The sequence below is a fragment of the Pleurodeles waltl genome, chromosome 6 (assembly GCF_031143425.1).
Source record: "Pleurodeles waltl isolate 20211129_DDA chromosome 6, aPleWal1.hap1.20221129, whole genome shotgun sequence".
Lineage (NCBI taxonomy): Eukaryota > Metazoa > Chordata > Amphibia > Caudata > Salamandridae > Pleurodeles > Pleurodeles waltl.
The window spans coordinates 247,981,140-248,008,937 of NC_090445.1; the positions used below are offsets into that span (position 1 = coordinate 247,981,140).

Here is a 27,798-nt window from a genome sequence, read left to right on the forward strand (position 1 = left end):
AGACAATTCCAGGCCAATAGGTTTTTGTATAGAAAAATATATTTTCTTAGTTTATTTTAAGAACCACAGGTTCAAGATTTACATATAATACTTCAAATGAAAGGTATTGCAGGTAGGTACTTTAGGAACTTTGAATTAGCAAAATAGCATATACAGTTTTCACATAAATGACATATAGCTATTTTAAAACTAGACACAGTGCAATTTTCAACAGTTCCTGGGGGAAGTAAGAGTTTGTTAGTTTTTGCAGGTAAGTAAACCACCTACGGGGTTCAATTTTGGGTCCAAGGTAGCCCACCGTTGGGGGTTCAGAGCAACCCCAAAGTTACCACACCAGCAGCTCAGGGCCGGTCAGGTGCAGAGGTCAAAGTGGTGCCCAAAACGCATAGGCTTCAATGGAGAAGGGGGTGCCCCGGTTCCAGTCTGCCAGCAGGTAAGTACCCGTGTCTTCGGAGGGCAGACAGGGGGGTTTTGTAGGGCACCGGGGGGGACACAAGTCCACACAGAAAGTACACCCTCAGTGGCACGGGCGGCCGGGTGCAGTGTGCAAACAAGCGTCGGGTTTTCCATAGAAAGCAATGGGAGACCAAGGGGTCTCTTCAGCGATGCAGGCAAGTGGGGGCTCCTCGGGGTAGCCACCACCTGGGCAAGGGAGAGGGCCACCTGGAGGTCGGATCCTTCAGGTTTTGGGGGCTGCGGGTGCAGTGTCCCTACCAGGCGTCGGGTTCTTAGAAGCAGGCAGTCGCGGTCAGGGGGAGCCTCGGGATTCCCTCTGTTGGCGTCGCTGTGGGGGGTCAGGGGGGTCAACTCTGGCTACTCACGGTCTCGCAGTCGCCGGGGAGGCCTCCCTGAAGTGATTGTTCTCCACAAGTCGAGCCGGGGGCGTCTGGTGCAGTGTGTCAAGTCTCACGCTTCCGGCGGGAAACGCAAGTTGTTTCAAAGTTGCTTCTTTGTTGCAAAGTTGCAGTCTTTGGTGAACAGAGCCGCTGTCCTCGGGAGTTCTTGGTCCTCCTAGATGCAGGGCAGTCCTCTGAGGCTTCAGAGGTCGCTGGTCCCTGTGGAAAGAGTCGCTGGAGCAGTGTCTTTAGAAGTGGGGAGACAGGCCGGTAGAGCTGGGGCCAAAGCAGTTCGTGTCTCCGTCTTCTCTGCAGGGTTTTTCAGCTTAGCAGTCCTCTTCTTCTTAGGTTGCAGGAATCTATCTTGCTGTGTTCTGGGAGCCCCTAAATACTCGATTTAGGGGTGTGTTTAGATCTGGGGGGTTAGTAGCCAATGGCTACTAGCCCTGAGGGTGGCTACACCCTCTTTGTGCCTCCTCCCTGAGGGGAGGGGGGCACATCCCTATTGGGGGAATCCTCCATCTGCAAGATGGAGGATTTCTAAAAGTCAGAGTCAGCTCAGGACACCTTATGGGCTGTCCTGACTGGCCAGTGACTCCTCCTTGTTTTTCTCATTATCTCTCCTGAACTTGCCGCCAAAAGTGGGGGCTGTGTCCAGGGGGCGGGCATCTCCACTAGCTGGAGTGCCCTGGGGCATTGTAACACGAAGCCTGAGCCTTTGAGGCTCACTGCTAGGTGTTACAGTTCCTGCAGGGGGGAGGTGTGAAGCACCTCCACCCAGAGCAGGCTTTTGTTTCTGTCCTCGGAGAGCACAAAGGCCCTCACCACATGGGGTCAGAAACTCGTGTCTCAGCAGCAGGCTGGCACAGACCAGTCAGTCCTGCACTGAACAATTGGGTAAAATACAGGGGGCATCTCTAAGATGCCCTCTGTGTGCATTTTTTAATAAATCCAACACTGGCATCAGTGTGGGTTTATTATTCTGAGAAGTTTGATACCAAACTTCCCAGTATTTAGTGTGGCCATTATGGAGCTGTGGAGTTCGTTTTTGACAGACTCCCAGACCATATACTCTTATGGCTACTGTAAGGAAATGCCTCCTTGGCATGGTTGCCCCCTGACTTTTTGCCTTTGCTGATGCTATGTTTACAATTGAAAGTGTGCTGAGGCCTGCTAACCAGGCCCCAGCACCAGTGTTCTTTCCCTAACCTGTACTTTTGTATCCACAATTGGCAGACCCTGGCATCCAGATAAGTCCCTTGTAACTGGTACTTCTAGTACCAAGGGCCCTGATGCCATGGAAGGTCTCTAAGGGCTGCAGCATGTCTTATGCCACCCTGGAGACCTCTCACTCAGCACAGACACACTGCTTGCCAGCTTGTGTGTGCTAGTGAGAACAAAACGAGTAAGTCGATGTAAGGAAATGCCTCCTTGGCATGGTTGCCCCCTGACTTTTTGCCTTTGCTGATGCTATGTTTACAATTGAAAGTGTGCTGAGGCCTGCTAACCAGGCCCCAGCACCAGTGTTCTTTCCCTAACCTGTACTTTTGTATCCACAATTGGCAGACCCTGGCATCCAGATAAGTCCCTTGTAACTGGTACTTCTAGTACCAAGGGCCCTGATGCCAAGGAAGGTCTCTAAGGGCTGCAGCATGTCTTATGCCACCCTGGAGACCTCTCACTCAGCACAGACACACTGCTTGCCAGCTTGTGTGTGCTAGTGAGGACAAAACGAGTAAGTCGACATGGCACTCCCCTCAGGGTGCCATGCCAGCCTCTCACTGCCTATGCAGTATAGGTAAGACACCCCTCTAGCAGGCCTTACAGCCCTAAGGCAGGGTGCACTATACCATAGGTGAGGGTACCAGTGCATGAGCATGGTACCCCTGCAGTGTCTAAACAAAACCTTAGACATTGTAAGTGCAGGGTAGCCATAAGAGTATATGGTCTGGGAATCTGTCAAACACGAACTCCACAGCACCATAATGGCTACACTGAAAACTGGGAAGTTTGGTATCAAACTTCTCAGCACAATAAATGCACACTGATGCCAGTGTACATTTTATTGTAAAATACACCACAGAGGGCACCTTAGAGGTGCCCCCTGAAACTTAACCGACTGTCTGTGTAGGCTGACTAGTTCCAGCAGCCTGCCACACTAGAGACATGTTGCTGGCCCCATTGGGAGAGTGCCTTTGTCACTCTGAGGCCAGTAACAAAGCCTGCACTGGGTGGAGATGCTAACACCTCCCCCAGGCAGGAGCTGTAACACCTGGCGGTGAGCCTCAAAGGCTCACCCCTTTGTCACAGCCCAGCAGGGCACTCCAGCTTAGTGGAGTTGCCCGCCCCCTCCGGCCACGGCCCCCACTTTTGGCGGCAAGGCTGGAGGGAACAAAGAAAGCAACAAGGAGGAGTCACTGGCCAGTCAGGACAGCCCCTAAGGTGTCCTGAGCTGAGGTGACTCTAACTTTTAGAAATCCTCCATCTTGCAGATGGAGGATTCCCCCAATAGGGTTAGGATTGTGACCCCCTCCCCTTGGGAGGAGGCACAAAGAGGGTGTACCCACCCTCAGGGCTAGTAGCCATTGGCTACTAACCCCCCAGACCTAAACACGCCCTTAAATTTAGTATTTAAGGGCTACCCTGAACCCTAGAAAATTAGATTCCTGCAACTACAAGAAGAAGGACTGCCTAGCTGAAAACCCCTGCAGAGGAAGACCAGAAGACGACAACTGCCTTGGCTCCAGAAACTCACCGGCCTGTCTCCTGCCTTCCAAAGATCCTGCTCCAGCGACGCCTTCCAAAGGGACCAGCGACCTCGACATCCTCTGAGGACTGCCCCTGCTTCGAAAAGACAAGAAACTCCCGAGGACAGCGGACCTGCTCCAAGAAAGGCTGCAACTTTGTTTCCAGCAGCCTTGAAAGAACCCTGCAAGCTCCCCGCAAGAAGCGTGAGACTTGCAACACTGCACCCGGCGACCCCGACTCGGCTGGTGGAGATCCAACACCTCAGGAGGGACCCCAGGACTACTCTGATACTGTGAGTACCAAATCCTGTCCCCCCTGAGCCCCCACAGCGCCGCCTGCAGAGGGAATCCCGAGGCTTCCCCTGACCGCGACTCTTTGAATCCAAAGTCCCGACGCCTGGGAGAGACCCTGCACCCGCAGCCCCCAGGACCTGAAGGACCGGACTTTCACTGGAGAAGTGACCCCCAGGAGTCCCTCTCCCTTGCCCAAGTGGAGGTTTCCCCGAGGAACCCCCCCCTTGCCTGCCTGCAGCGCTGAAAAGATCCCGAGATCTCTCATAGACTAACATTGCGAACCCGACGCCTGTTTCTACACTGCACCCGGCCGCCCCCGCGCTGCTGAGGGTGAAATTTCTGTGTGGGCTTGTGTCCCCCCCGGTGCCCTACAAAACCCCCCTGGTCTGCCCTCCGAAGACGCGGGTACTTACCTGCAAGCAGACCGGAACCGGGGCTCCCCCTTCTCTCCATTCTAGCCTATGTGTTTTGGGCACCACTTTGAACTCTGCACCTGACCGGCCCTGAGCTGCTGGTGTGGTGACTTTGGGGTTGCTCTGAACCCCCAACGGTGGGCTACCTTGGACCAAGAACTGAACCCTGTAAGTGTCTTACTTACCTGGTAAAACTAACAAAAACTTACCTCCCCCAGGAACTGTGAAAATTGCACTGTGTCCACTTTTAAAACAGCTATTTGTCAATAATTTGAAAAGTATACATGCAATTTTTATGATTTAAAGTTCCTAAAGTACTTACCTGCAATACCTTTCGAATGAGATATTACATGTAGAATTTGAACCTGTGGTTCTTAAAATAAACTAAGAAAAGATATTTTTCTATACAAAAACCTATTGGCTGGATTTGTCTCGGAGTGTGTGTACCTCATTTATTGTCTATGTGTATGTACAACAAATGCTTAACACTACTCCTTGGATAAGCCTACTGCTCGACCACACTACCACAAAATAGAGCATTAGTATTATCTATTTTTACCACTATTTTACCTCTAAGGGGAACCCTTGGACTCTGTGCATGCTATTCCTTACTTTGAAATAGCACAACTTCCTACATTGGTGGATCAGCGGTGGGGTACAAGACTTTGCATTTGCTGGACTACTCAGCCAATACCTGATCACACGACAAATTCCAAAATTGTCATTAGAAATAGATTTTTGCAATTTGAAAAGTTTTCTAAATTCTTAAAAGACCTGCTAGGGCCTTGTGTTAGATCCTGTTTAGCATTTCTTTTAGAGTTTAAAAGTTTGTAAAAGTTTGAATTAGATTCTAGAACCAGTTGTAGATTCTTAAAAAGTATTCCAACTTTTAGAAGCAAAATGTCTAGCACAGATGTGACTGTGGTGGAACTCGACACCACACCTTACCTCCATCTTAAGATGAGGGAGCTAAGGTCACTCTGTAAAATAAAGAAAATAACAATGGGCCCCAAACCTACCAAAATACAGCTCCAGGAGCTTTTGGCAGAGTTTGAAAAGGCCAATCCCTCTGAGGGTGGCAACTCAGAGGAAGAGGATAGTGACTTGGAGGACAAGTCCCCCCTACCAATCCTATCTAGGGAGAACAGGGTCCCTCAAACCCTGACTCCAAAAATAGTAGTCAGAGATGCTGGTTCCCTCACAGGAGAGACCAACACCTCTGAAATCACTGAGGATAGCCCCAGTGAAGAGGACATCCAGTTTGCCAGGATGGCCAAAAGATTGGCTTTGGAAAGACAGATCCTAGCCATAGAGAGGGAAAGACAAGAGATGGGCCTAGGACCCATCAATGGTGGCAGCAACATAAATAGGGTCAGATTCTCCTGACATGTTGAAAATCCCCAAAGGGATTGTAACTAAATATGAAGATGGTGATGACATCACCAAATGGTTCACAGCTTTTGAGAGGGCTTGTGTAACCAGAAAAGTGAACAGATCTCACTGGGGTGCTCTCCTTTGGGAAATGTTCACAGGAAAGTGTAGGGATAGACTCCTCACACTCTCTGGACAAGATGCAGAATCTTATGACCTCATGAAGGGTACCCTGATTGAGGGCTTTGGATTCTCCACTGAGGAGTATAGGATTAGATTCAGGGGGGCTCAAAAATCCTCGAGCCAGACCTGGGTTGACTTTGTAGACTACTCAGTGAAAACACTAGATGGTTGGATTCAAGGCAGTGGTGTAAGTAATTATGATGGGCTGTACAATTTATTTGTGAAAGAACACCTGTTAAGTAATTGTTTCAATGATAAACTGAATCAGCATCTGGTAGACCTAGGACCAATTTCTCCCCAAGAATTGGGAAAGAAGGCGGACCATTGGGTCAAGACAAGGGTGTCCAAGACTTCAACAGGGGGTGACCAAAAGAAAGGGGTCACAAAGACTCCCCAGGGGAAGGGTGATGAGACAACCAAAACTAAAAATAGTAAAGAGTCTTCTACAGGCCCCCAAAAACCTGCACAGGAGGGTGGGCCCAGAGCCTCTTCACAAAACAATGGGTACAAGGGTAAAAACTTTGATCCCAAAAAGGCCTGGTGTCATAGCTGTAAACAGCATGGACACCAAACTGGAGACAAGGCCTGTCCCAAGAAAGGTTCCACTCCAAACTCCCATCCAGGTAACACTGGTATGGCTAGTCTCCAAGTGGGATCAACAGTGTGCCCAGAGCAAATCAGGGTCCACACTGAAGCTACTCTAGTTTCTGAGGGTGGGGTGGATTTAGCCACACTAGCTGTCTGGCCGCCTAACATGCAAAAATACAGACAGCAACTCTTAATTAATGGGACTAGAATAGAGGGCCTGAGGGATACAGGTGCCAGTGTCACCATGGTGACAGAGAAACTGGTTTCCCCTGGCCAATACCTGACTGGAAAAACTTACACAGTCACCAACGCTGACAATCAGAGAAAAGTACATCCCATGGCAATGGTTACTTTAGAATGGGGAGGGGTCAATGGCCTGAAACAGGTGGTGGTCTCCTCAAATATCCCAGTGGACTGTCTGCTTGGAAATGACCTGGAGTCCTCAGCATGGGCTGAGGTAGAACTAAAAACCCATGCAGCAATGCTGGGTATCCCTGAACTGGTGTGTGTGAAAACAAGAGCACAATGCAAGGCACAGGGTGAAAAAGTAGAGCTGGAGTCTGGAAGAATGGCCCAGCCTACCAAGAGAACAGGAAAGTCAGTTGGGAAACCAACTGCAACACAGCAAAAGAAAGGGAACCTCTCTTCTCAGGAAGAAGTTCTGCCCTCTGAGGGAACTGAGCCTTTGGAGCTTGAACCTTATCAGGTTGAGCTCTTAGGCCCAGGGGGACCCTCAAGGGAGGAGCTGTGTAAGGGACAAGAAACCTGTCCCTCTCTTGAAGGCCTTAGGCAGCAAGCTGCTGAAGAGTCCAAGGGCAAGAAAAATGGAACCCATAGGGTCTATTGGGAAGATGGACTCCTGTACACTGAGGCCAGAGACCCCAAACCTGGTGCCACTAGGAGAGTGGTAGTGCCTCAGCTGTTCAGAGAGTTCATCCTAACATTGGCCCATGACATTCCCCTTGCTGGACATTTGGGACAAACCAAGACGTGGGAGAGGCTAGTCAACCACTTCTACTGGCCCAATATGTCCAACATGGTTAAGGAGTTTTGCCTCTCCTGCCCCACCTGTCAAGCCAGTGGTAAGACAGGTGGGCACCCAAAGGCCCCCCTCATTCCACTTCCAGTGGTGGGGGTCCCCTTTGAAAGAGTGGGTGTGGACATAGTTGGTCCACTGGAACCTCCCACAGCCTCAGGAAATATGTATATCCTGGTAGTAGTGGATCATGCTACCAGGTATCCTGAAGCTATTCCCCTTAGGTCGACTACTGCCCCTGCAGTAGCCAAGGCCCTCATTGGTATCTTTACCAGAGTGGGTTTCCCTAAGGAGGTGATGTCTGACAGAGGTACCAACTTCATGTCAGCATACCTAAAACACATGTGGAATGAGTGTGGAGTGACTTACAAATTCACTACACCATACCATCCACAAACTAATGGCTTAGTTGAGAGATTCAGCAAGACATTAAAAGGCATGATCATGGGGCTCCCAGAAAAACTCAAAAGGAGATGGGATGTCCTCTTGCCATGTCTGCTTTTTGCTTACAGAGAGGTGCCACAGAAGGGAGTAGGATTCTCACCCTTTGAACTTCTGTTTGGCCACCCTGTAAGGGGACCACTTGCTCTTGTTAAAGAAGGCTGGGGGAGACCTCTCCATGAGCCTAAACAGGACATAGTGGACTATGTACTTGGCCTTCGCTCTAGAATGGCAGAGTACATGGAAAAGGCAACCAAAAACCTTGAGGCCAGCCAACAGCTCCAGAAGTTTTGGTATGACCAAAAGGCTGCACTGGTTGAGTTCCAACCAGGGCAGAAAGTCTGGGTTCTGGAGCCTGTGGCTCACAGGACACTCCAGGACAAATGGAGTGGCCCTTACCCAGTGCTAGAAAGGAAGAGTCAGGTCACCTACCTGGTGGACCTGGGCACAAGCAGGAGCCCCAAGAGGGTGATCCATGTGAACCGCCTTAAGCTCTTCCATGACAGGGCTGATGTGAATCTGTTGATGGTAACAGATGAGGATCAGGAGGCAGAGAGTGAACCTCTCCCTGATCTTCTGTCATCAGACCCAAAAGATGGCACAGTAGATGGAGTGATCTACTCAGACACCCTCTCTGGCCAACAGCAAGCTGATTGTAGGAGAGTCCTACAACAGTTTCCTGAACTCTTCTCCTTAACCCCTGGTCAGACACACCTGTGTACCCATGATGTGGACACAGGAGACAGCATGCCTGTCAAAAACAAAATCTTTAGACAGTCTGACCATGTTAAGGAAAGCATCAAGGTGGAAGTCCACAAGATGCTGGAATTGGGAGTAATTGAGCGCTCTGACAGCCCCTGGGCTAGCCCAGTGGTCTTAGTCCCCAAACCTCACACCAAAGATGGAAAGAAAGAGATGAGGTTTTGTGTGGACTACAGAGGGCTCAATTCTGTCACCAAGACAGATGCTCATCCAATTCCTAGAGCTGATGAGCTCATAGACAAATTAGGTGCTGCCAAATTCTTAAGTACCTTTGACTTGACAGCAGGGTACTGGCAAATAAAAATGGCACCTGGAGCAAAAGAGAAAACAGCATTCTCCACACCTGATGGGCATTATCAGTTTATTGTTATGCCCTTTGGTTTAAAGAATGCCCCTGCCACCTTCCAAAGGTTGGTGAATCAAGTCCTTGCTGGCTTGGAGTCCTTTAGCACAGCTTATCTTGACGATATTGCTGTCTTTAGCTCCACCTGGCAGGATCACCTGGTCCACCTGAAGAAGGTTTTGAAGGCTCTGCAATCTGCAGGCCTCTCTATCAAGGCATCCAAATGCCAGATAGGGCAGGGAACTGTGGTTTACTTGGGCCACCTTGTAGGTGGAGGCCAAGTTCAGCCACTCCAACCCAAGATCCAGACTATTCTGGACTGGGTAGCTCCAAAAACCCAGACTCAAGTCAGGGCATTCCTTGGCTTGACTGGGTATTACAGGAGGTTTGTGAAGGGATATGGATCCATTGTGACAGCCCTCACTGAACTCACCTCCAAGAAAATGCCCAAGAAAGTGAACTGGACTGTGGAATGCTGTAAGGAAATGCCTCCTTGGCATGGTTGCCCCCTGACTTTTTGCCTTTGCTGATGCTATGTTTACAATTGAAAGTGTGCTGAGGCCTGCTAACCAGGCCCCAGCACCAGTGTTCTTTCCCTAAACCTGTACTTTTGTATCCACAATTGGCAGACCCTGGCATCCAGATAAGTCCCTTGTAACTGGTACTTCTAGTACCAAGGGCCCTGATGCCAAGGAAGGTCTCTAAGGGCTGCAGCATGTCTTATGCCACCCTGGAGACCTCTCACTCAGCACAGACACACTGCTTGCCAGCTTGTTTGTGCTAGTGAGGACAAAACGAGTAAGTCGACAGGGCACTCCCCTCAGGGTGCCATGCCAGCCTCTCACTGCCTATGCAGTATAGGTAAGACACCCCTCTAGCAGGCCTTACAGCCCTAAGGCAGGGTGCACTATACCATAGGTGAGGGTACCAGTGCATGAGCATGGTACCCCTACAGTGTCTAAACAAAACCTTAGACATTGTAAGTGCAGGGTAGCCATAAGAGTATATGGTCTGGGAGTCTGTCAAACACGAACTCCACAGCACCATAATGGCTACACTGAAAACTGGGAAGTTTGGTATCAAACTTCTCAGCACAATAAATGCACACTGATGCCAGTGTACATTTTATTGCAAAATACACCCCAGAGGGCACCTTAGAGGTGCCCCCTGAAACTTAACCGACTGTCTGTGTAGGCTGACTAGTTCCAGCAGCCTGCCACACCAGAGACATGTTGCTGGCCCCATGGGGAGAGTGCCTTTGTCACTCTGAGGCCAGTAACAAAGCCTGCACTGGGTGGAGATGCTAACACCTCCCCCAGGCAGGAGCTGTGACACCTGGCGGTGAGCCTCAAAGGCTCACCCCTTTGTCACAGCCCAGCAGGGCACTCCAGCTTAGTGGAGTTGCCCGCCCCCTCCGGCCACGGCCCCCACTTTTGGCGGCAAGGCTGGAGGGAACAAAGAAAGCAACAAGGAGGAGTCACTGGCCAGTCAGGACAGCCCCTAAGGTGTCCTGAGCTGAGGTGACTCTGACTTTTAGAAATCCTCCATCTTGCAGATGGAGGATTCCCCCAATAGGGTTAGGATTGTGACCCCCCTCCCCTTGGGAGGAGGCACAAAGAGGGTGTACCCACCCTCAGGGCTAGTAGCCATTGGCTACTAACCCCCCAGACCTAAACACGCCCTTAAATTTAGTATTTAAGGGCTACCCTGAACCCTAGAAAATTAGATTCCTGTAACTACAAGAAGAAGGACTGCCTAGCTGAAAAACCCCTGCAGAGGAAGACCAGAAGACGACAACTGTCTTGGCTCCAGAAACTCACCGGCCTGTCTCCTGCCTTCCAAAGATCCTGCTCCAGCGACGCCTTCCAAAGGGACCAGCGACCTCGACATCCTCTGAGGACTGCCCCTGCTTCGAAAAGACAAGAAACTCCCGAGGACAGCGGACCTGCTCCAAGAAAGGCTGCAACTTTGTTTCCAGCAGCCTTGAAAGAACCCTGCAAGCTCCCCGCAAGAAGCGTGAGACTTGCAACACTGCACCCGGCGACCCCGACTCGGCTGGTGGAGATCCAACACCTCAGGAGGGACCCCAGGACTACTCTGATACTGTGAGTACCAAAACCTGTCCCCCCTGAGCCCCCACAGCGCCGCCTGCAGAGGGAATCCCGAGGCTTCCCCTGACCACGACTCTTTGAATCCTAAGTCCCGACGCCTGGGAGAGACCCTGCACCTGCAGCCCCCAGGACCTGAAGGACCGGACTTTCACTGGAGAAGTGACCCCCAGGAGTCCCTCTCCCTTGCCCAAGTGGAGGTTTCCCCGAGGAACCCCCCCCTTGCCTGCCTGCAGCGCTGAAGAGATCCCGAGATCTCTCATAGACTAACATTGCGAACCCGACGCTTGTTTCTACACTGCACCCGGCCGCCCCCGTGCTGCTGAGGGTGCAATTTCTGTGTGGGCTTGTGTCCCCCCCGGTGCCCTACAAAACCCCCCTGGTCTGCCCTCCGAAGACGTGGGTACTTACCTGCAAGCAGACCGGAACCGGGGCACCCCCTTCTCTCCATTCTAGCCTATGTGTTTTGGGCACCACTTTGAACTCTGCACCTGACCGGCCCTGAGCTGCTGGTGCGGTGACTTTGGGGTTGCTCTGAACCCCCAACGGTGGGCTACCTTGGACCAAGAACTGAACCCTGTAAGTGTCTTACTTACCTGGTAAAACTAACAAAAACTTACATCCCCTAGGAACTGTGAAAATTGCACTAAGTGTCCACTTTTAAAACAGCTATTTGTCAATAACTTGAAAAGTATACATGCAATTTTTATGATTTAAAGTTCCTAAAGTACTTACCTGCAATACCTTTCGAATGAGATATTACATGTAGAATTTGAACCTGTGGTTCTTAAAATAAACTAAGAAAAGATATTTTTCTATACAAAAACCTATTGGCTGGATTTGTCTCTGAGTGTGTGTACCTCATTTATTGTCTATGTGTATGTACAACAAATGCTTAACACTACTCCTTGGATAAGCCTACTGCTCGACCACACTACCACAAAATAGAGCATTAGTATTATCTATTTTTACCACTATTTTACCTCTAAGGGGAACCTTTGGACTCTGTGCATGCTATTCCTTACTTTGAAATAGCACATACAGAGCCAACTTCCTACAAATGCCAACAGGCCTTTGACACCCTGAAACAAGCAATGTGCTCAGCACCAGTTCTAAAAGCTCCAGATTATTCTAAGCAGTTCATTGTGCAGACTGATGCCTCTGAACATGGGATAGGGGCAGTTTTGTCCCAAACAAATGATGATGACCTTGACCAGCCTGTTGCTTTCATTAGCAGGAGGTTACTCCCCAGGGAGCAGCGTTGGAGTGCCATTGAGAGGGAGGCCTTTGCTGTGGTTTGGTCCCTGAAGAAGCTGAGACCATACCTCTTTGGGACTCACTTCCTAGTTCAAACTGACCACAGACCTCTCAAATGGCTGATGCAAATGAAAGGTGAAAATCCTAAACTGTTGAGGTGGTCCATCTCCCTACAGGGAATGGACTTTATAGTGGAACACAGACCTGGGACTGCCCATGCCAATGCAGATGGCCTTTCCAGGTTCTTCCACTTAGAAAATGAAGACTCTCTTGGGAAAGGTTAGTCTCATCCTCTTTCGTTTGGGGGGGGGGTTGTGTAAAGAAATGCCTCCTTGGCATGGTTGCCCCCTGACTTTTTGCCTTTGCTGATGCTATGTTTACAATTGAAAGTGTGCTGAGGCCTGCTAACCAGGCCCCAGCACCAGTGTTCTTTCCCTAACCTGTACTTTTGTATCCAAAATTGGCAGACCCTGGCATCCAGATAAGTCCCTTGTAACTGGTACTTCTAGTACCAAGGGCCCTGATGCCAAGGAAGGTCTCTAAGGGCTGCAGCATGTCTTATGCCACCCTGGAGACCTCTCACTCAGCACAGACACACTGCTTGCCAGCTTGTGTGTGCTAGTGAGGACAAAACGAGTAAGTCGACATGGCACTCCCCTCAGGGTGCCATGCCAGCCTCTCACTGCCTATGCAAGTATAGGTCAGTCACCCCTCTAGCAGGCCTTACAGCCCTAAGGCAGGGTGCACTATACCATAGGTGAGGGTACCAGTGCATGAGCATGGTACCCCTACAGTGTCTAAACAAAACCTTAGACATTGTAAGTGCAGGGTAGCCATAAGAGTATATGGTCTGGGAGTTTGTCAAACACGAACTCCACAGCACCATAATGGCTACACTGAAAACTGGGAAGTTTGGTATCAAACTTCTCAGCACAATAAATGCACACTGATGCCAGTGTACATTTTATTGCAAAATACATCCCAGAGGGCACCTTAGAGGTGCCCCCTGAAACTTAACCGACTGTCTGTGTAGGCTGACTAGTTCCAGCAGCCTGCCACACTAGAGACATGTTGCTGGCCCCATGGGGGGAGTGCCTTTGTCACTCTGAGGCCAGTAACAAAGCCTGCACTGGGTGGAGATGCTAACACCTCCCCCAGGCAGGAGCTGTAACACCTGGCGGTGAGCCTCAAAGGCTCACCCCTTTGTCACAGCCCAGCAGGGCACTCCAGCTTAGTGGAGTTGCCCGCCCGCCACGGCCCCCACTTTTGGCGGCAAGGCTGGAGGGAACAAAGAAAGCAACAAGGAGGAGTCACTGGCCAGTCAGGACAGCCCCTAAGGTGTCCTGTGCTGAGGTGACTCTAACTTTTAGAAATCCCCCATCTTGCAGATGGAGGATTCCCCCAATAGGGTTAGGATTGTGACCCCCTCCCCTTGGGAGGAGGCACAAAGAGGGTGTACCCACCCTCAGGGCTAGTAGCCATTGGCTACTAACCCCCCAGACCTAAACACGCCCTTAAATTTAGTATTTAAGGGCTACCCTGAACCCTAGAAAATTAGATTCCTGCAACAACAAGAAGAAGGACTGCCCAGCTGAAAACCCCTGCAGAGGAAGACCAGAAGACAACAACTGCCTTGGCTCCAGAAACTCACCGGCCTGTCTCCTGCCTTCCAAAGAACTCTGCTCCAGCGACGCCTTCCAAAGGGACCAGCGACCTCTGAATCCTCTGAGGACTGCCCTGCTTCGACGAGGACAAGAAACTCCCGAGGACAGCGGACCTGCTCCAAAAAGACTGCAACTTTGTTTCAAGGAGCAGCTTTAAAGACCCCTGCAATCTCCCCGCAAGAGGCGTGAGACTTGCAACACTGCACCCGTCGACCCCGACTCGGCTGGTGGAGACCCAACACCTCAGGGAGGACCCCCGGACTACTCTACGACTGTGAGTACCAAAACCTGTCCCCCCTGAGCCCCCACAGCGCCGCCTGCAGAGGGAATCCCGAGGCTTCCCCTGACCGTGACTCTCTGAAACCTAAGTCCCGACGCCTGGAAAAGACCCTGCACCCGCAGCCCCCAGGACCTGAAGGACCGGACTTTCACTGCAGAAGTGACCCCCAGGAGTCCCTCTCCCTTGCCCAAGTGGAGGTTTCCCCGAGGAAGCCCCCCCTTGCCTGCCTGCAGCGCTGAAGAGATCCCTTGATCTCCCATTGACTTACATTGCGAACCCGACGCTTGTTCTAACACTGCACCCGGCCGCCCCCGCGCCGCTGAGGGTGAAATTTCTGTGTGGGCTTGTGTCCCCCCCGGTGCCCTACAAAACCCCCCTGGTCTGCCCTCCGAAGACGCGGGTACTTACCTGCAAGCAGACCGGAACCGGGGCACCCCCCTTCTCTCCATTATAGCCTATGCGTTTTGGGCACCACTTTGAACTCTGCACCTGACCGGCCCTGAGCTGCTGGTGTGGTAACTTTGGGGTTGCTCTGAACCCCCAACGGTGGGCTACCTTGGACCAAGAACTGAACCCTGTAAGTGTCTTACTTACCTGGTAAACTAACAAAAACTTACCTCCCCCAGGAACTGTGAAAATTGCACTAAGTGTCCACTTTTAAAGTAGCTATTTGTGAATAACTTGAAAAGTATACATGCAATTGAAATGATTCAAAGTTCCTAATGTACTTTCCTGCAATACCTTTCAAACAAGATATTACATGTTAAAATTGAACCTGTGGTTCTTAACATAAACTAAGAAAAGATATTTTTCTATAACAAAACCTATTGGCTGGATTTGTCTCCGAGTGTGTGTACTTCATTTATTGTCTATGTGTATGTACAACAAATGCTTAACACTACTCCTTGGATAAGCCTACTGCTCGACCACACTACCACAAAATAGAGCATTAGTATTATCTATTTTTACCACTATTTTACCTCTAAGGGGAACCCTTGGACTCTGTGCATGCTATTCCCTACTTTGAAATAGCACATACAGAGCCAACTTCCTACAGCTACCCTGCACTTACAATGTCTAAGGTTTTGCTTAGACACTGTAGGGGCATAGTGCTCATGCACCTATGCCCTCACCTGTGGTATAGTGCACCCTGCCTTAGGGCTGTAAGGCCTGCTAGAGGGGTGACTTACCTATGCCACAGGTAGTGTGAGGTTGGCATGGCACCCTGAGGGGTTGCCATGTCGACTTGGTCATTTTCTCCCCACCAGCACACACAAGCTGGCAAGCAGTGTGTCTGTGCTGAGTGAGGGGTCCCTAGGGTGGCATATGACATGCTGCAGCCCTTAGAGACCTTCCCTGGCATCAGGGCCCTTGGTACCAGGGGTACCAGTTACAAGGGACTTACCTGGGTGCCAGGGTTGTGCCAATTGTGGAGACAATGGTACATTTTAGGTGAAAGAACACTGGTGCTGGGGCCTGGTTAGCAGGGTCCCAGCACACTTCTCAGTCAAGTCAGCATCAGTATCAGGCAAAAAGTGGGGGGTAACTGCAACAGGGAGCCATTTCTTTACACTTATCTACAAGGAACAGCTAAAAACTGCTGTAACTGGAAGCTGGCCAGTGCGGTGGACTAGAGCTCCCTTCAAGCCCATGATCTGACAACATCACATAATATTCCACTTTCTGACACATACCCCGTCCATGTTCATCCTGGATATGGGTAGGATTGGGCGACTGTGTAGGAGACTGGAGTGCACTGGGTTCCTGCTAACCATGTCCCCTTTGCCAAAGAATACCAACTACTAGTGTTTTGGCTGACTGGTCTTAACCAGCCTTCTACAACAGACCAGTTTCTGACCCTGCGATGAGGGCCTCTGCTCTTGGGTGGTCAGGAACAAAGCCTGCTCTGACAGGGGTGCTTCAAAGAGGCCACCGCCTTTGGTATACAAACCTGGCTCCCCTAAGAGGTGAGGAGATGCCATACCCTCTCCCCCTGTGGAAGTGGTCATATAGGGAGTGTAGAGACCTCAGGAGTAAGTAGCCCATTGGCTACTACCCTACACTTCCGTAACACCCCTAAATTCAGTATTTAGTGGAGGTCCTGGCTTCAGAAAATCAGATTGGTTCTGAAAGAGGAAGACGGACCCAGAAGAGTTGAGAGCACAAGACCAGCAGCTGACTTGGCACTAGCCCTCCTGGCCTGCCTGTTGTCCTTTGCACCAAAGACTCTTGTCCTGGAGATGCCTGTGCCTCGAAAAGACCTGGAAGAGTGACAGCCTTCAACAAAGACCCAGGAACTACAGTGGAGTAGTGAAGCTGATTTCCCCCCCCCCCTCATTCTTCATGCAACCCAGAAGAATTGCGAGGACTCGAACACCGAATCCCAATACTGGAAATCACCATTGCACACGTGCCCCCTAGCCCTCTGCCAGCGGTGTTCCCCCGACCCACCAGAGACTACGCCCACCTTGGGTTTGCCAACTGTGGACTTCCCAACGGTGCCTGCAGCCTTGTTTGTAGGCCCCCTCTTCCGCAAGTGACCTGGTGACAAAAATCCGAAGCCTCAGGACACCTCTGGACCCAGCCACCCCGGCCTGAGGAGAAGAGGACCAAAGACGTTCTACGTCCCTGAGAATCAGGACACCTGAACCCCCTGGCTGGTTCAGCTGGAATGGTCCCCCAGTCCCAGCTTGGAGCATCTTTCTAACAGGACTGTTTTCCTTAGGATAACTTGTGGACATCAGACTGTAAAAAGCACCTCTACACCCAAATGCGGCAGTGCCTCCTGAAGTGACCTGTTGGTGCTGCTGTGGACCTTGCCCTATACTTAGCTTAACTCCAGAAGAACAGTCTTGTAAGTCGTTTCTAAATTTCCGAATGCAGAATATGTTCCATTTCCTGTAGGATAACATTAGGGCACCGAATGCTGAAAAGTAACTCTGCATCCGGGTGCCCCAGTGCCTTCCGAAGTGAGCTGTTGGTGCTACCTTGGACCTTGCCCTTACTTACCTTAACTCCAGAAGAACGGTCATGTAAGTTGTTGCTAAGTGCCCGAATGCTGTATCCTATCATTTTCTAATAGGATAACATTAAGACACCCACCACTGAAAAGCACCTCTCCACCCGGACGCCCCAGTGCCTTCAGAGGTGACCTTGTTGGTGCTGCCTTGGACCCTGCCCCATACTCACCTTAAGTCCCGAAGATTGGTCCTGTACGTTCTGTAAAGCACCTGTATGCAGTTCATGCCTTTCTTCTATTGGATAACATTACCACTTCAAAAATTGTTGATTTTTCAAACCTGTAAAAATGTATAACTCGAAAAGTACTTACCTTAACGTGATGATCTTGGTGCCTAAAATGATATAAAGATAAGTGTTATTCTTATACATTGATGTGGATTTCCTGATTGAGTTGTCTGTATCATTTATTGACTGTGTAGAACCTCAGAATGTCCAACACTCCTCTCTGATAATCTTAAGGCCGGTCGACCACACTACCCTTTAACAGAGCACCTTGGGATTGCTAGAGCGAGCCCTGTCCACTTACAAGATAATGCCTGGGCTCTTTGCACAGTATACCTCACATTTTGGTATGCCATATAAAGAGCCAGCTCCCTACAGACTAGAACGTGGAGTTTGAGTGCCTGGGAAATGAGGTGAGCAGGGAGCTAAGGTAAATAATGAAAGATACTTGTAACAGCATTGTCAAGGACAAGGTACAGAGAGGGGATTTAGTAGTAGGAAAGAAGGTGGGAAGAATGGACAATAGGAATGAATGCGTGATTTTATAGAGCACAAAACAGTAGCCACTGATAACCCCGATTTTACATTTTTTTAAAGACATTGGAAAACACTGTTTAACACCCCACTGGAATTCACCACATATAGAAACTGAAAAAAGAAAAGCCTAAATAGAGTAAGCAACATTCTCCCTATAATGCTGGAGTACAGCACATTTTAAATTCTTTGTATGTTATGCTCCTCCCTACACATTCTGCTGCTTTCCTCTACCTTCAATATAGTGTTTAACTTTCTATTGCTCATTCACCTTTCTGCTAGGTGTCTGTCCCTATACAGTGTTGTATCCTTATGCCGATAGTTGAACTATTCGGTTATTTGTTTCTTGCTATTATTGCATAGGTATGACTCCTAAGTGAAGCTTAAAGCAAACTTAATCTTCTAGCGATGTTCAGAAGGTTCCAAAGGTCCACTGTTTTGTCCTCGTCCTTTCACAATTTTTTGATTGTACTTTACTTTTAAGTCAGTAGAAAGTAATTTATTATGATATAAATTAAAGCAAAATTCAGTCTTTGCAAAACTTGCTAATCGTATGTGTTTTTTCTTTTCTCACACTACTCTAGGTGTCTGGTGCAGCTCCTCCCAAGCCTTGCAGTAGTTTTGCCCATTTTGGATTTGATGAGCAGTTGATGCATCAGATTCGGAAGTCCGAATATACCCAACCCACACCAATCCAGTGCCAGGTGACTGCCATTGTTATCTTTGTTTAGCATATGTTATTGAAGCAACCACATGCTGTTCTACTTGTACAGTCAGGAGACTGCTAGATTATTTACATTTTAGAGAGAGTCTCTAGAACCCCATGTTCAGTTGTAACCCAAAAAAAAGCTTTTTAGAAGTCTACCATTTTCTTTTTCTCTCGGATTAGGATTTCCATAGTGCTGGATAATGCACTAAGGTCTGACTGCTCACAGTGTAATGAAAAGGGTAGGTATTTTCAGCAGCCCTTTCATGACCAGTTCTGTCATGGTGGTCTAACGTGAAGGTGTGAACCACGTGGCCTGGTGGACCATGTGAAGGTTCATTTATTCCTTGTACATTGCCCTCTTCATCACCAGCTTTAGGACCTCTTCAGAATATACCCTTGCTCCAGAGTATTCTACTAACACCTAGGTTGTAAATAGAAGTAGAGTAAAATGTTATTACTCCAGTATTGGAACTTTCATAGATTCACATGCTTGAATCATTCTCCGTCGTCGTGATGGGAGCCACTGGTACAAATTACACAAGTAGTGTTGAAATATATTAACAAAAGGGCCCTAGGCCTCTTCAGTTTAACAGTCTATCAGAATCATTTTATGAAAAGGACCAAAGTTGAGCATCCACCAATCAGACACCACCACCCTCTAGAATCCTGTTAAGAGAAGCTCCAGCACCTCAGATTTTCTACCGCACGTCGTGCTAGGGAGTCTTCTCAGAGCTCTGCTTTTTATTCACACCTTTTGGACTAGCTTTAACTTATTTTTCTCTGAGAAAAATGTCTCTGAACTGATTGGAAAAACCTCTTCAACATGTCTGATAAAGAGAAGAAGCGTTTATTCAGAAATTACAGAACTTGTGGTAAGAAGAGACTACATTCTGAAGACCCTCATCAGGATTGTATATACTGCCTCTATCCAGACCACTCAGCCAAGGACTGTAAGGTTTGTCGTACCTTTTCCTCTAAGACTCTTAAGGATAGACAAGGCAGATTATTGATTTGGCTGAAAAAACCTAAATACAGAGAGAATCCAGTCTCTGACTCTGATAGTGATGACTCTTCAATATCTAAAAAGTCATCAAAGAGGGCGAGATCAGACACAAGATCTCCCTCCCAACAATCAAGAAAAGCCCACAAAAAGACTGTCTCAGGGTCTTACAAGGGCCGCAGCCCATCTACTTCACCTCAAAAATCTTTCAGAAAAGGGGAGAGTGGTCATGCCTGCAGTTCTGGGAGGCATAAGAAGTCATACTCTGTACCTCCATCTGTGCCTTTCAAGAGACCTTCCTCTACTTCTACAAAAAAGGCACAGTCGACGAGCATCGGTGAGTGCTTTTTCACCGCCAACGACGACTGGCATCCTTTCACCGTCGACTACTGTTCTAAGGACGACAGCGTCGACGAGAGCGGCATCGACGACCTCATAGTGGACGAATGTCTACACCTCATCATCGCCAACGGCGCTTATGACGGTATCGGCTTTACCATCGTCTACGGTAGACTCGCCGGTGAGACTGTCATCCATCAAAATCTCCATGCGTTCGTCATCAACGACACCACCGTTGACGAAGACTATGTATGCGCCGACATCGTTGATGAGGGAAAAACATCATAAAACACAAGAGAAACTGACCCCAAAGCACACCTCACCTAGTAAGGTGACCTTCCTCATTCCAGTGCATTTGTTAGAGGGAGATGAAGACTCGGATGACGAGGGGCCATTTGGAGCAGCCCATAGTCCATCGAGGTTAAACGTCAAATATCAGGACGAAGAGGAATTTGATGAATCTTATGACCCTCAATTTTATGGAGTAGACCAACATCATCAAGAAGGGGCATACATTCCATCCTCCTTATTGTCTGACCTCAGAGCAATGCTGGCTGATTACAGCAGGCGTTTTTCTCTTCAAGTGGAGCAACCTCCTCCATCGCTCGTCTCTGGGGTTACCACTCCATGTCAGAGACTGGTTTCTTTACCTCTCACAAATGTGGCTACTCCAGCTATGACTCTACCTCAGGACACTGACATGTCAGAAGGTGATCACGAAGAAGGGGAGCTCCTGGACACTCCGAGTGGGATGAATACATCATCCCTGCTCCTCCTTCTCCTTCCCAATCAAAGGTGGAGTCCCCACCAGACGACATTGGAGGATTTCACAATCTCCTAGAAAGAGCAGCTAAGTGTTTGCCAATGCCATCAAAACAGACACTGTTTTCTTTATGATTTTAAAGAGCCGTTTCAAAAATCTGTGCGCTCTATTCCACTGGTCAGTTACTTATGGGAAGACGGCCTAAAAGTGATGCACAATCCGGCTACTGTCACAGCAGTGCTGACTCGTTTGGACAAGAAATACAAGGCACCGGACGATGCACCTGCATGTCTAACTGGTCATCCTCATCCGGACTCAGGCGGCACAGAGGAAGTCCAAGAATCCGTCTGCTCCAATTTCTGCACCCCCAGACAAAGAGGGTAGACGACTAGACAACATTGGAAAGAGGTTTTCCTCGATGGCTAGCCTAGTGATAAGAGCTGCTAACTCACTAGCGGTGTTTGACAGACAGCTATGGGCAGACATCGCCCCACATATTAACCAGTTGCCAGAGGATGGAAATTCAGAGGCAAGGAAGACGTTGCAAATAGGTCAGCGGAACTCATAGACTGTGCAATGGACATAGCCACGACTGCATTTTGACAGCTCGCAGTGGCAGCTGTTCTTAGGAGACAAGGTTGGCTAAAGGCTACATCATTCCGGCCTGAGGTACAGAATAAGATTTTAGTCTTACCTTTCGATGGCCAGGCGTTATTCGGCAAACAAATTGACGAGGCCTTGCAATCTATCAAATCTGACACTGATACGGCAAGATCATTAGGGACTCTCCAATTTCGATAACCTTCCTTTCGAGCTGGAGAATGTGGCCAACCTTCAAATAGGAGGATATCAGCAGTATAGATATTCCACCTATCCTTCCTCTTTTCAACAGTTCCGTCAATATTGCCCACAAAGGCAGCCGCCGCAAGCAGCTTATGGTAGATCTGGCAATAGGGGACGCTCAACTCTCCCTGCTAAAGATTCTGCTCGTAGAGCCTGATACATCCGAGGCGCCGGCTACACCCAACTCTCCTCCTCTGGTTCTAGGCGGAAGACTATCCCTTCTTACTCAAACAATGGCAAGTCATCACATCAGACAAGTGGGTCCTCCAATTAGTGAAACAGGGCCACACTCTAGAATTTACCCATCTGCCTCCCTCCAATCCTCCTTGCAGTACTCCTTCAAGGTACCCAGAACAACTCAAGAGGGAGCTCAACAAGATGCTTCTCAAAGGAGCCATAGAGAAGGTACCTCGGTCACAGCGAGGAAGAGGGTTTTATTCCAGGTTCTTCCTCATTCGCAAAAAGTGGAAAGATTGGAGGCCGATCCTCGACTTATGGGAACTAAACATCTACTTAAAAAAACAATTGTTCTGCATGATCAGTGTAGGACGTTGACTCTGTATGCACTATTTCAAAGTAAGGAATAGTATGCACAGAGTCCAAGGGTTCCTGTAAAGAAATGGCTCCCTGTTGCAGTTACCCCCCACTTTTTGCCTGATACTGATGCTGACTTGACTGAGAAGTGTGCTGGGACCCTGCTAACCAGGCCCCAGCACCAGTGTTCCTTCCCCTAAAATGTACCATTGTATCCACAATTGGCACACCCTGGCATTCAGATAAGTCCCTTGTAACTGGTACTTCTAGTACCAAGGGCCCTGATGCCAAGGAAGGTCTCTAAGGGCTGCAGCATGTCTTATGCCACCCTAGAGACCCCTCACTCAGCACAGACACACTGCTTACAAGCCTGTGTGTGCTAGTGAGAACAAAATGAGTAAGTCGACATGGCACTCCCCTCAGGGTGCCATGCCAGCCTCTCACTGCCTATGCAGTATAGGTAAGACACCCCTCTAGCAGGCCTTACAGCCCTAAGGCAGGGTGCACTATACCATAGGTGAGGGTACCAGTGCATGAGCACTGTGCCCCTACAGTGTCTAAACAAAACCTTAGACATTGTAAGTGCAGGGTAGCCATAAGAGTATATGGTCTGGGAGTTTGTCAAACACGAACTCCACAGCACCATAATGGCTACACTGAAAACTGGGAAGTTTGGTATCAAACTTCTCAGCACAATAAATGCACACTGATGCCAGTGTACATTTTATTGTAAAATACACCCAGAGGGCATCTTAGAGGTGCCCCCTGAAACTTAACCAACTAGCTGTGTAGGCTGACTGGTTCCAGCAGCCTGCCACACTAGAGACATGTTGCTGGCCCCATGGGGAGAGTGCCTTTGTCACTCTGAGGCCAGTAACAAAGCCTGCACTGGGTGGAGATGCTAACACCTCCCCCAGGCAGGAATTGTCACACCTGGCGGTGAGCCTCAAAGGCTCACCTCCTTTGTGCCAACCCAGCAGGACACTCCAGCTAGTGGAGTTGCCCGCCCCCTCCGGCCAGGCCCCACTTTTGGCGGCAAGGCCGGAGAAAATAATGAGAAAAACAAGGAGGAGTCACTGGCCAGTCAGGACAGCCCCTAAGGTGTCCTGAGCTGAGGTGACTCTAACTTTTAGAAATCCTCCATCTTGCAGATGGAGGATTCCCCCAATAGGGTTAGGATTGTGTCCCCCTCCCCTTGGGAGGAGGCACAAAGAGGGTGTACCCACCCTCAGGGCTAGTAGCCATTGGCTACTAACCCCCCAGACCTAAACACGCCCTTAAATTTAGTATTTAAGGGCTACCCTGAACCCTAGAAAATTAGATTCCTGCAACTACAAGAAGAAGGACTGCCTAGCTGAAAACCCCTGCAGCGGAAGACCAGAAGACGACAACTGCCTTGGCTCCAGAAACTCACCGGCCTGTCTCCTGCCTTCCAAAGATCCTGCTCCAGCGACGCCTTCCAAAGGGACCAGCGACCTCGACATCCTCTGAGGACTGCCCCTGCTTCGAAAAGACAAGAAACTCCCGAGGACAGCGGACCTGCTCCAAGAAAAGCTGCAACTTCGTTTCCAGCAGCTTTAAAGAACCCTGCAAGCTCCCCGCAAGAAGCGTGAGACTTGCAACACTGCACCCGGCGACCCCGACTCGGCTGGTGGCGATCCAACACCTCAGGAGGGACCCCAGGACTACTCTGATACTGTGAGTACCAAAACCTGTCCCCCCTGAGCCCCCACAGCGCCGCCTGCAGAGGGAATCCCGAGGCTTCCCCTGACCGCGACTCTTTGAACCTAAAGTCCCGACGCCTGGGAGAGACCCTGCACCCGCAGCCCCCAGGACCTGAAGGACCGGACTTTCACTGGAGAAGTGACCCCCAGGAGTCCCTCTCCCTTGCCCAAGTGGAGGTTTCCCCGAGGAATCCCCCCCTTGCCTGCCTGCAGCGCTGAAGAGATCCCGAGATCTCTCATAGACTAACATTGAAAACCCGACGCTTGTTTCTACACTGCACCCGGCCGCCCCCGTGCTGCTGAGGGTGAAATTTCTGTGTGGACTTGTGTCCCCCCCGGTGCCCTACAAAACCCCCCTGGTCTGCCCTCCGAAGACGCGGGTACTTACCTGCAAGCAGACCGGAACCGGGGCACCCCCTTCTCTCCATTCTAGCCTATGTGTTTTGGGCACCACTTTGAACTCTGCACCTGACCGGCCCTGAGCTGCTGGTGTGGTGACTTTGGGGTTGCTCTGAACCCCCAACGGTGGGCTACCTTGGACCAAGAACTGAACCCTGTAAGTGTCCTACTTACCTGGTAAAACTAACAAAAACTTACCTCCCCCAGGAACTGTGAAAATTGCACTAAGTGTCCACTTTTAAAACAGCTATTTGTCAATAACTTGGAAAGTATACATGCAATTTTTATGATTTGAAGTTCCTAAAGTACTTACCTGCAATACCTTTCGAACAAGATATTACATGTTAAATTTGAACCTGTGGTTCTTAAAATAAACTAAGAAAAGATATTTTTCTATATAAAAACCTATTGGCTGGATTTGTCTCTGAGTGTGTGTACCTCATTTATTGTCTTGTGTATGTGCAACAAATGCTTAACACTACTCCTTGGATAAGCCTACTGCTCGACCACACTACCACAAAATAGAGCATTAGTATTATCTATTTTTACCACTATTTTACCTCTAAGGGGAACCCTTGGACTCTGTGCATGCTATTCCTTACTTTGAAATAGCACATACAGAGCCAACTTCCTACATTGGTGGATCAGCGGTGGGGTACAAGACTTTGCATTTGCTGGACTACTCAGCCAATACCTGATCACACGACAAATTCCAAAATTGTCATTAGAAATTGATTTTTGCAATTTGAAAAGTTTTCTAAATTCTTAAAAGACCTGCTAGGGCCTTGTGTTAGATCCTGTTTAGCATTTCTTTTAGAGTTTAAAAGTTTGTAAAAGTTTGAATTAGATTCTAGAACCAGTTGTAGATTCTTAAAAAGTATTCCAACTTTTAGAAGCAAAATGTCTAGCACAGATGTGACTGTGGTGGAACTCGACACCACACCTTACCTCCATCTTAAGATGAGGGAGCTAAGGTCACTCTGTAAAATAAAGAAAATAACAATGGGCCCCAAACCTACCAAAATACAGCTCCAGGAGCTTTTGGCAGAGTTTGAAAAGGCCAACCCCTCTGAGGGTAGCAACTCAGAGGAAGAGGATAGTGACTTGGAGGAAAATTCCCCCCTACCAGTCCTATCTAGGGAGAACAGGGTCCCTCAAACCCTGACTCCAAAAATAATAGTCAGAGATGCTGGTTCCCTCACAGGAGAGACCAACACCTCTGAAATCACTGAGGATAACTCCAGTGAAGATGACCCCCTGTTAGCCAGGATGGTCAAAAGATTGGCTTTGGAAAAGCAGCTCCTAGCCATAGAAAGGGAAAGAAAAGAGATGGGCCTAGGTCCCATCGATGGTGGCAGCAACTTAAATAGGGTCAGAGATTCTCCTGACATCCTAAAAATCCCCAAAGGGATTGTAACAAAATATGAAGATGGTGATGACATCACCAAATGGTTCACAGCTTTTGAGAGGGCTTGTGTAACCAGAAAAGTAAACAGATCTCACTGGGGTGCTCTCCTTTGGGAAATGTTCACTGGAAAGTGTAGGGATAGACTCCTCACACTCTCTGGAAAAGATGCAGAATCTTATGACCTCATGAAGGGTACCCTGATTGAGGGCTTTGGATTCTCCACTGAGGAGTATAGAATTAGATTCAGGGGGGCTCAAAAATCCTCGAGCCAGACCTGGGTTGATTTTGTAGACTACTCAGTAAAAACACTAGATGGTTGGTTAACTGGAAATGAAGTGTGTGACTATGTTGGGCTTTATAATTTGTTTATGAAAGAACACATTTTAAGTAACTGCTTCAATGAAAAGTTGCATCAGTATCTGGTAGACCTAGGTCCAATTTCTCCCCAAGAATTGGGAAAGAAGGCAGACCACTGGGTCAAGACTAGGGTAACCAAAACTTCCACTGGGGGTGACCAAAAGAAAGGGGTTACAAAAACTCCCCAGGAGAAAGTGGGTGACACTAGAAACAAAGAAAAAGAGTCCTCTGTAGGCCCCCAAAAACCAGAACAGGTGGGTGGGCCCCAGGACACAACCCAAAACAAAGGTGGGTACCAGGGTAAGAACTGGGATGCCACTAAGGCATGGTGCCACAACTGTAAACAGTCTGGGCACCACACCAAGGACACTTCTTGTCCCAAAAACAAACCCCAGAACAAAACTCCAGGGGTAACCAGTGTAGCCATGGGAGATGACTCCTCAGATGAGGAGGTCTTCCTAGCCTTCAACTGGAAACAGGGCCCAACAGGTGAGTTGGAGATTCCAGAGGGAAGCAGACACTTCCACCACCTACTGGTGAATGGAATCCCAACCACTGCCCTGAGAGACACTTGTGCCAGTCACACTATTGTGCATGACAGGCTGGTGCTCTCAAACCAGTACATCCCAGGTGAGACTGCCAGGGTAAGAGTTAGCCTAGACAGGGTCACTAAGAGGCCTGTGGCTTTAGTGCCCATAGAAGTGGGTGGCACTCTTAGCTGGAGAAGGGTAGTAGTCAGTGCAGACCTCCCCCTTGATTGTCTCCTTGGAAATGACTACCCAGAGGTTAGTCAGAGCTCAAGAGAGGAACTGGTCCAGTGCCAGTCCTCTCCCAAGGATTCTGGAAGTCCTGCCTCTGCAGTAAATGCAAGCAGGCCCCAGAAGAAGAAGAAAAGAAAACAGAGTAGGAAGGGTGGACAACCTTTAGCCAAGGTTACAGCAAGCCAAGGAGATTCTGCTCCAGTAGGGGAGAACTCCAAAAATGGCCCTGATAAAGTCCAACCTGACCCACAAGAAGTCCTGGCTAGTCAGGCAACTGTTAAACCTGAGTGGGTGGCTCCTCAGCTAACAGAAGAAAGAGTGGAAGAAGGGTGTTTACTACAAGATGTGGTAACCCCCCACTCCAATACAGCAGACAGGCAACCTGAACCCAAAGAAGCCTGTAACTTAGCCCCTTCCCTTTTAGGTGAAGAGCTAAAGGTGTGGTTCTGGGCACTGACAGCTGTCAGTGGCCTCTGCTGGGTGTTAGCCTTTATGGCTGCACTATCCTTAGCATGGTGGTCTGACCCCATGCCAAATAGCAAGTTAGGCCCCCTGACCCTATTGGTCATGGTGGGGTTACTCCAGCTCTGGGTAACCTCTCTGGGTAAGCTAGGGGTGACCCTGGCCAAGATAAGGTTAGCAGAGGTGGACACCTCTAAGACCAAAATAGAAAGAATGGGTGGAGACATTGAAGAGGCAGACAAGAGGCAATTCAGACTAGGTCCTATTACTGTGGAAGTGGGTCAGTTCCCCAAAGGGAATGACCTGAACAGAAGGATGTAAGGCAGAGTAGGCCCTGCAACTAACCAGCCTATTTCTCCTACTCTTCCTCGCCTGACAGACTAGGAAGACTCTCCCAGC

General features: G+C 49.2%; 1 protein-coding gene across 6 annotated transcripts in view; it reads left to right on the forward strand.

The window, feature by feature from the left end:
- Positions 1 to 27,798, forward strand: part of DDX42 (DEAD-box helicase 42) — a 516,281-nt gene that overhangs the window by 208,375 nt on the left and 280,108 nt on the right. For all 6 annotated transcript variants that reach the window (XM_069238031.1, XM_069238033.1, XM_069238036.1 and 3 more), the window contains one exon: positions 18,685 to 18,804. In XM_069238031.1, the coding sequence (XP_069094132.1) occupies positions 18,685 to 18,804 (120 nt within the window). The remainder of the gene's footprint in view (positions 1 to 18,684; positions 18,805 to 27,798) is intronic.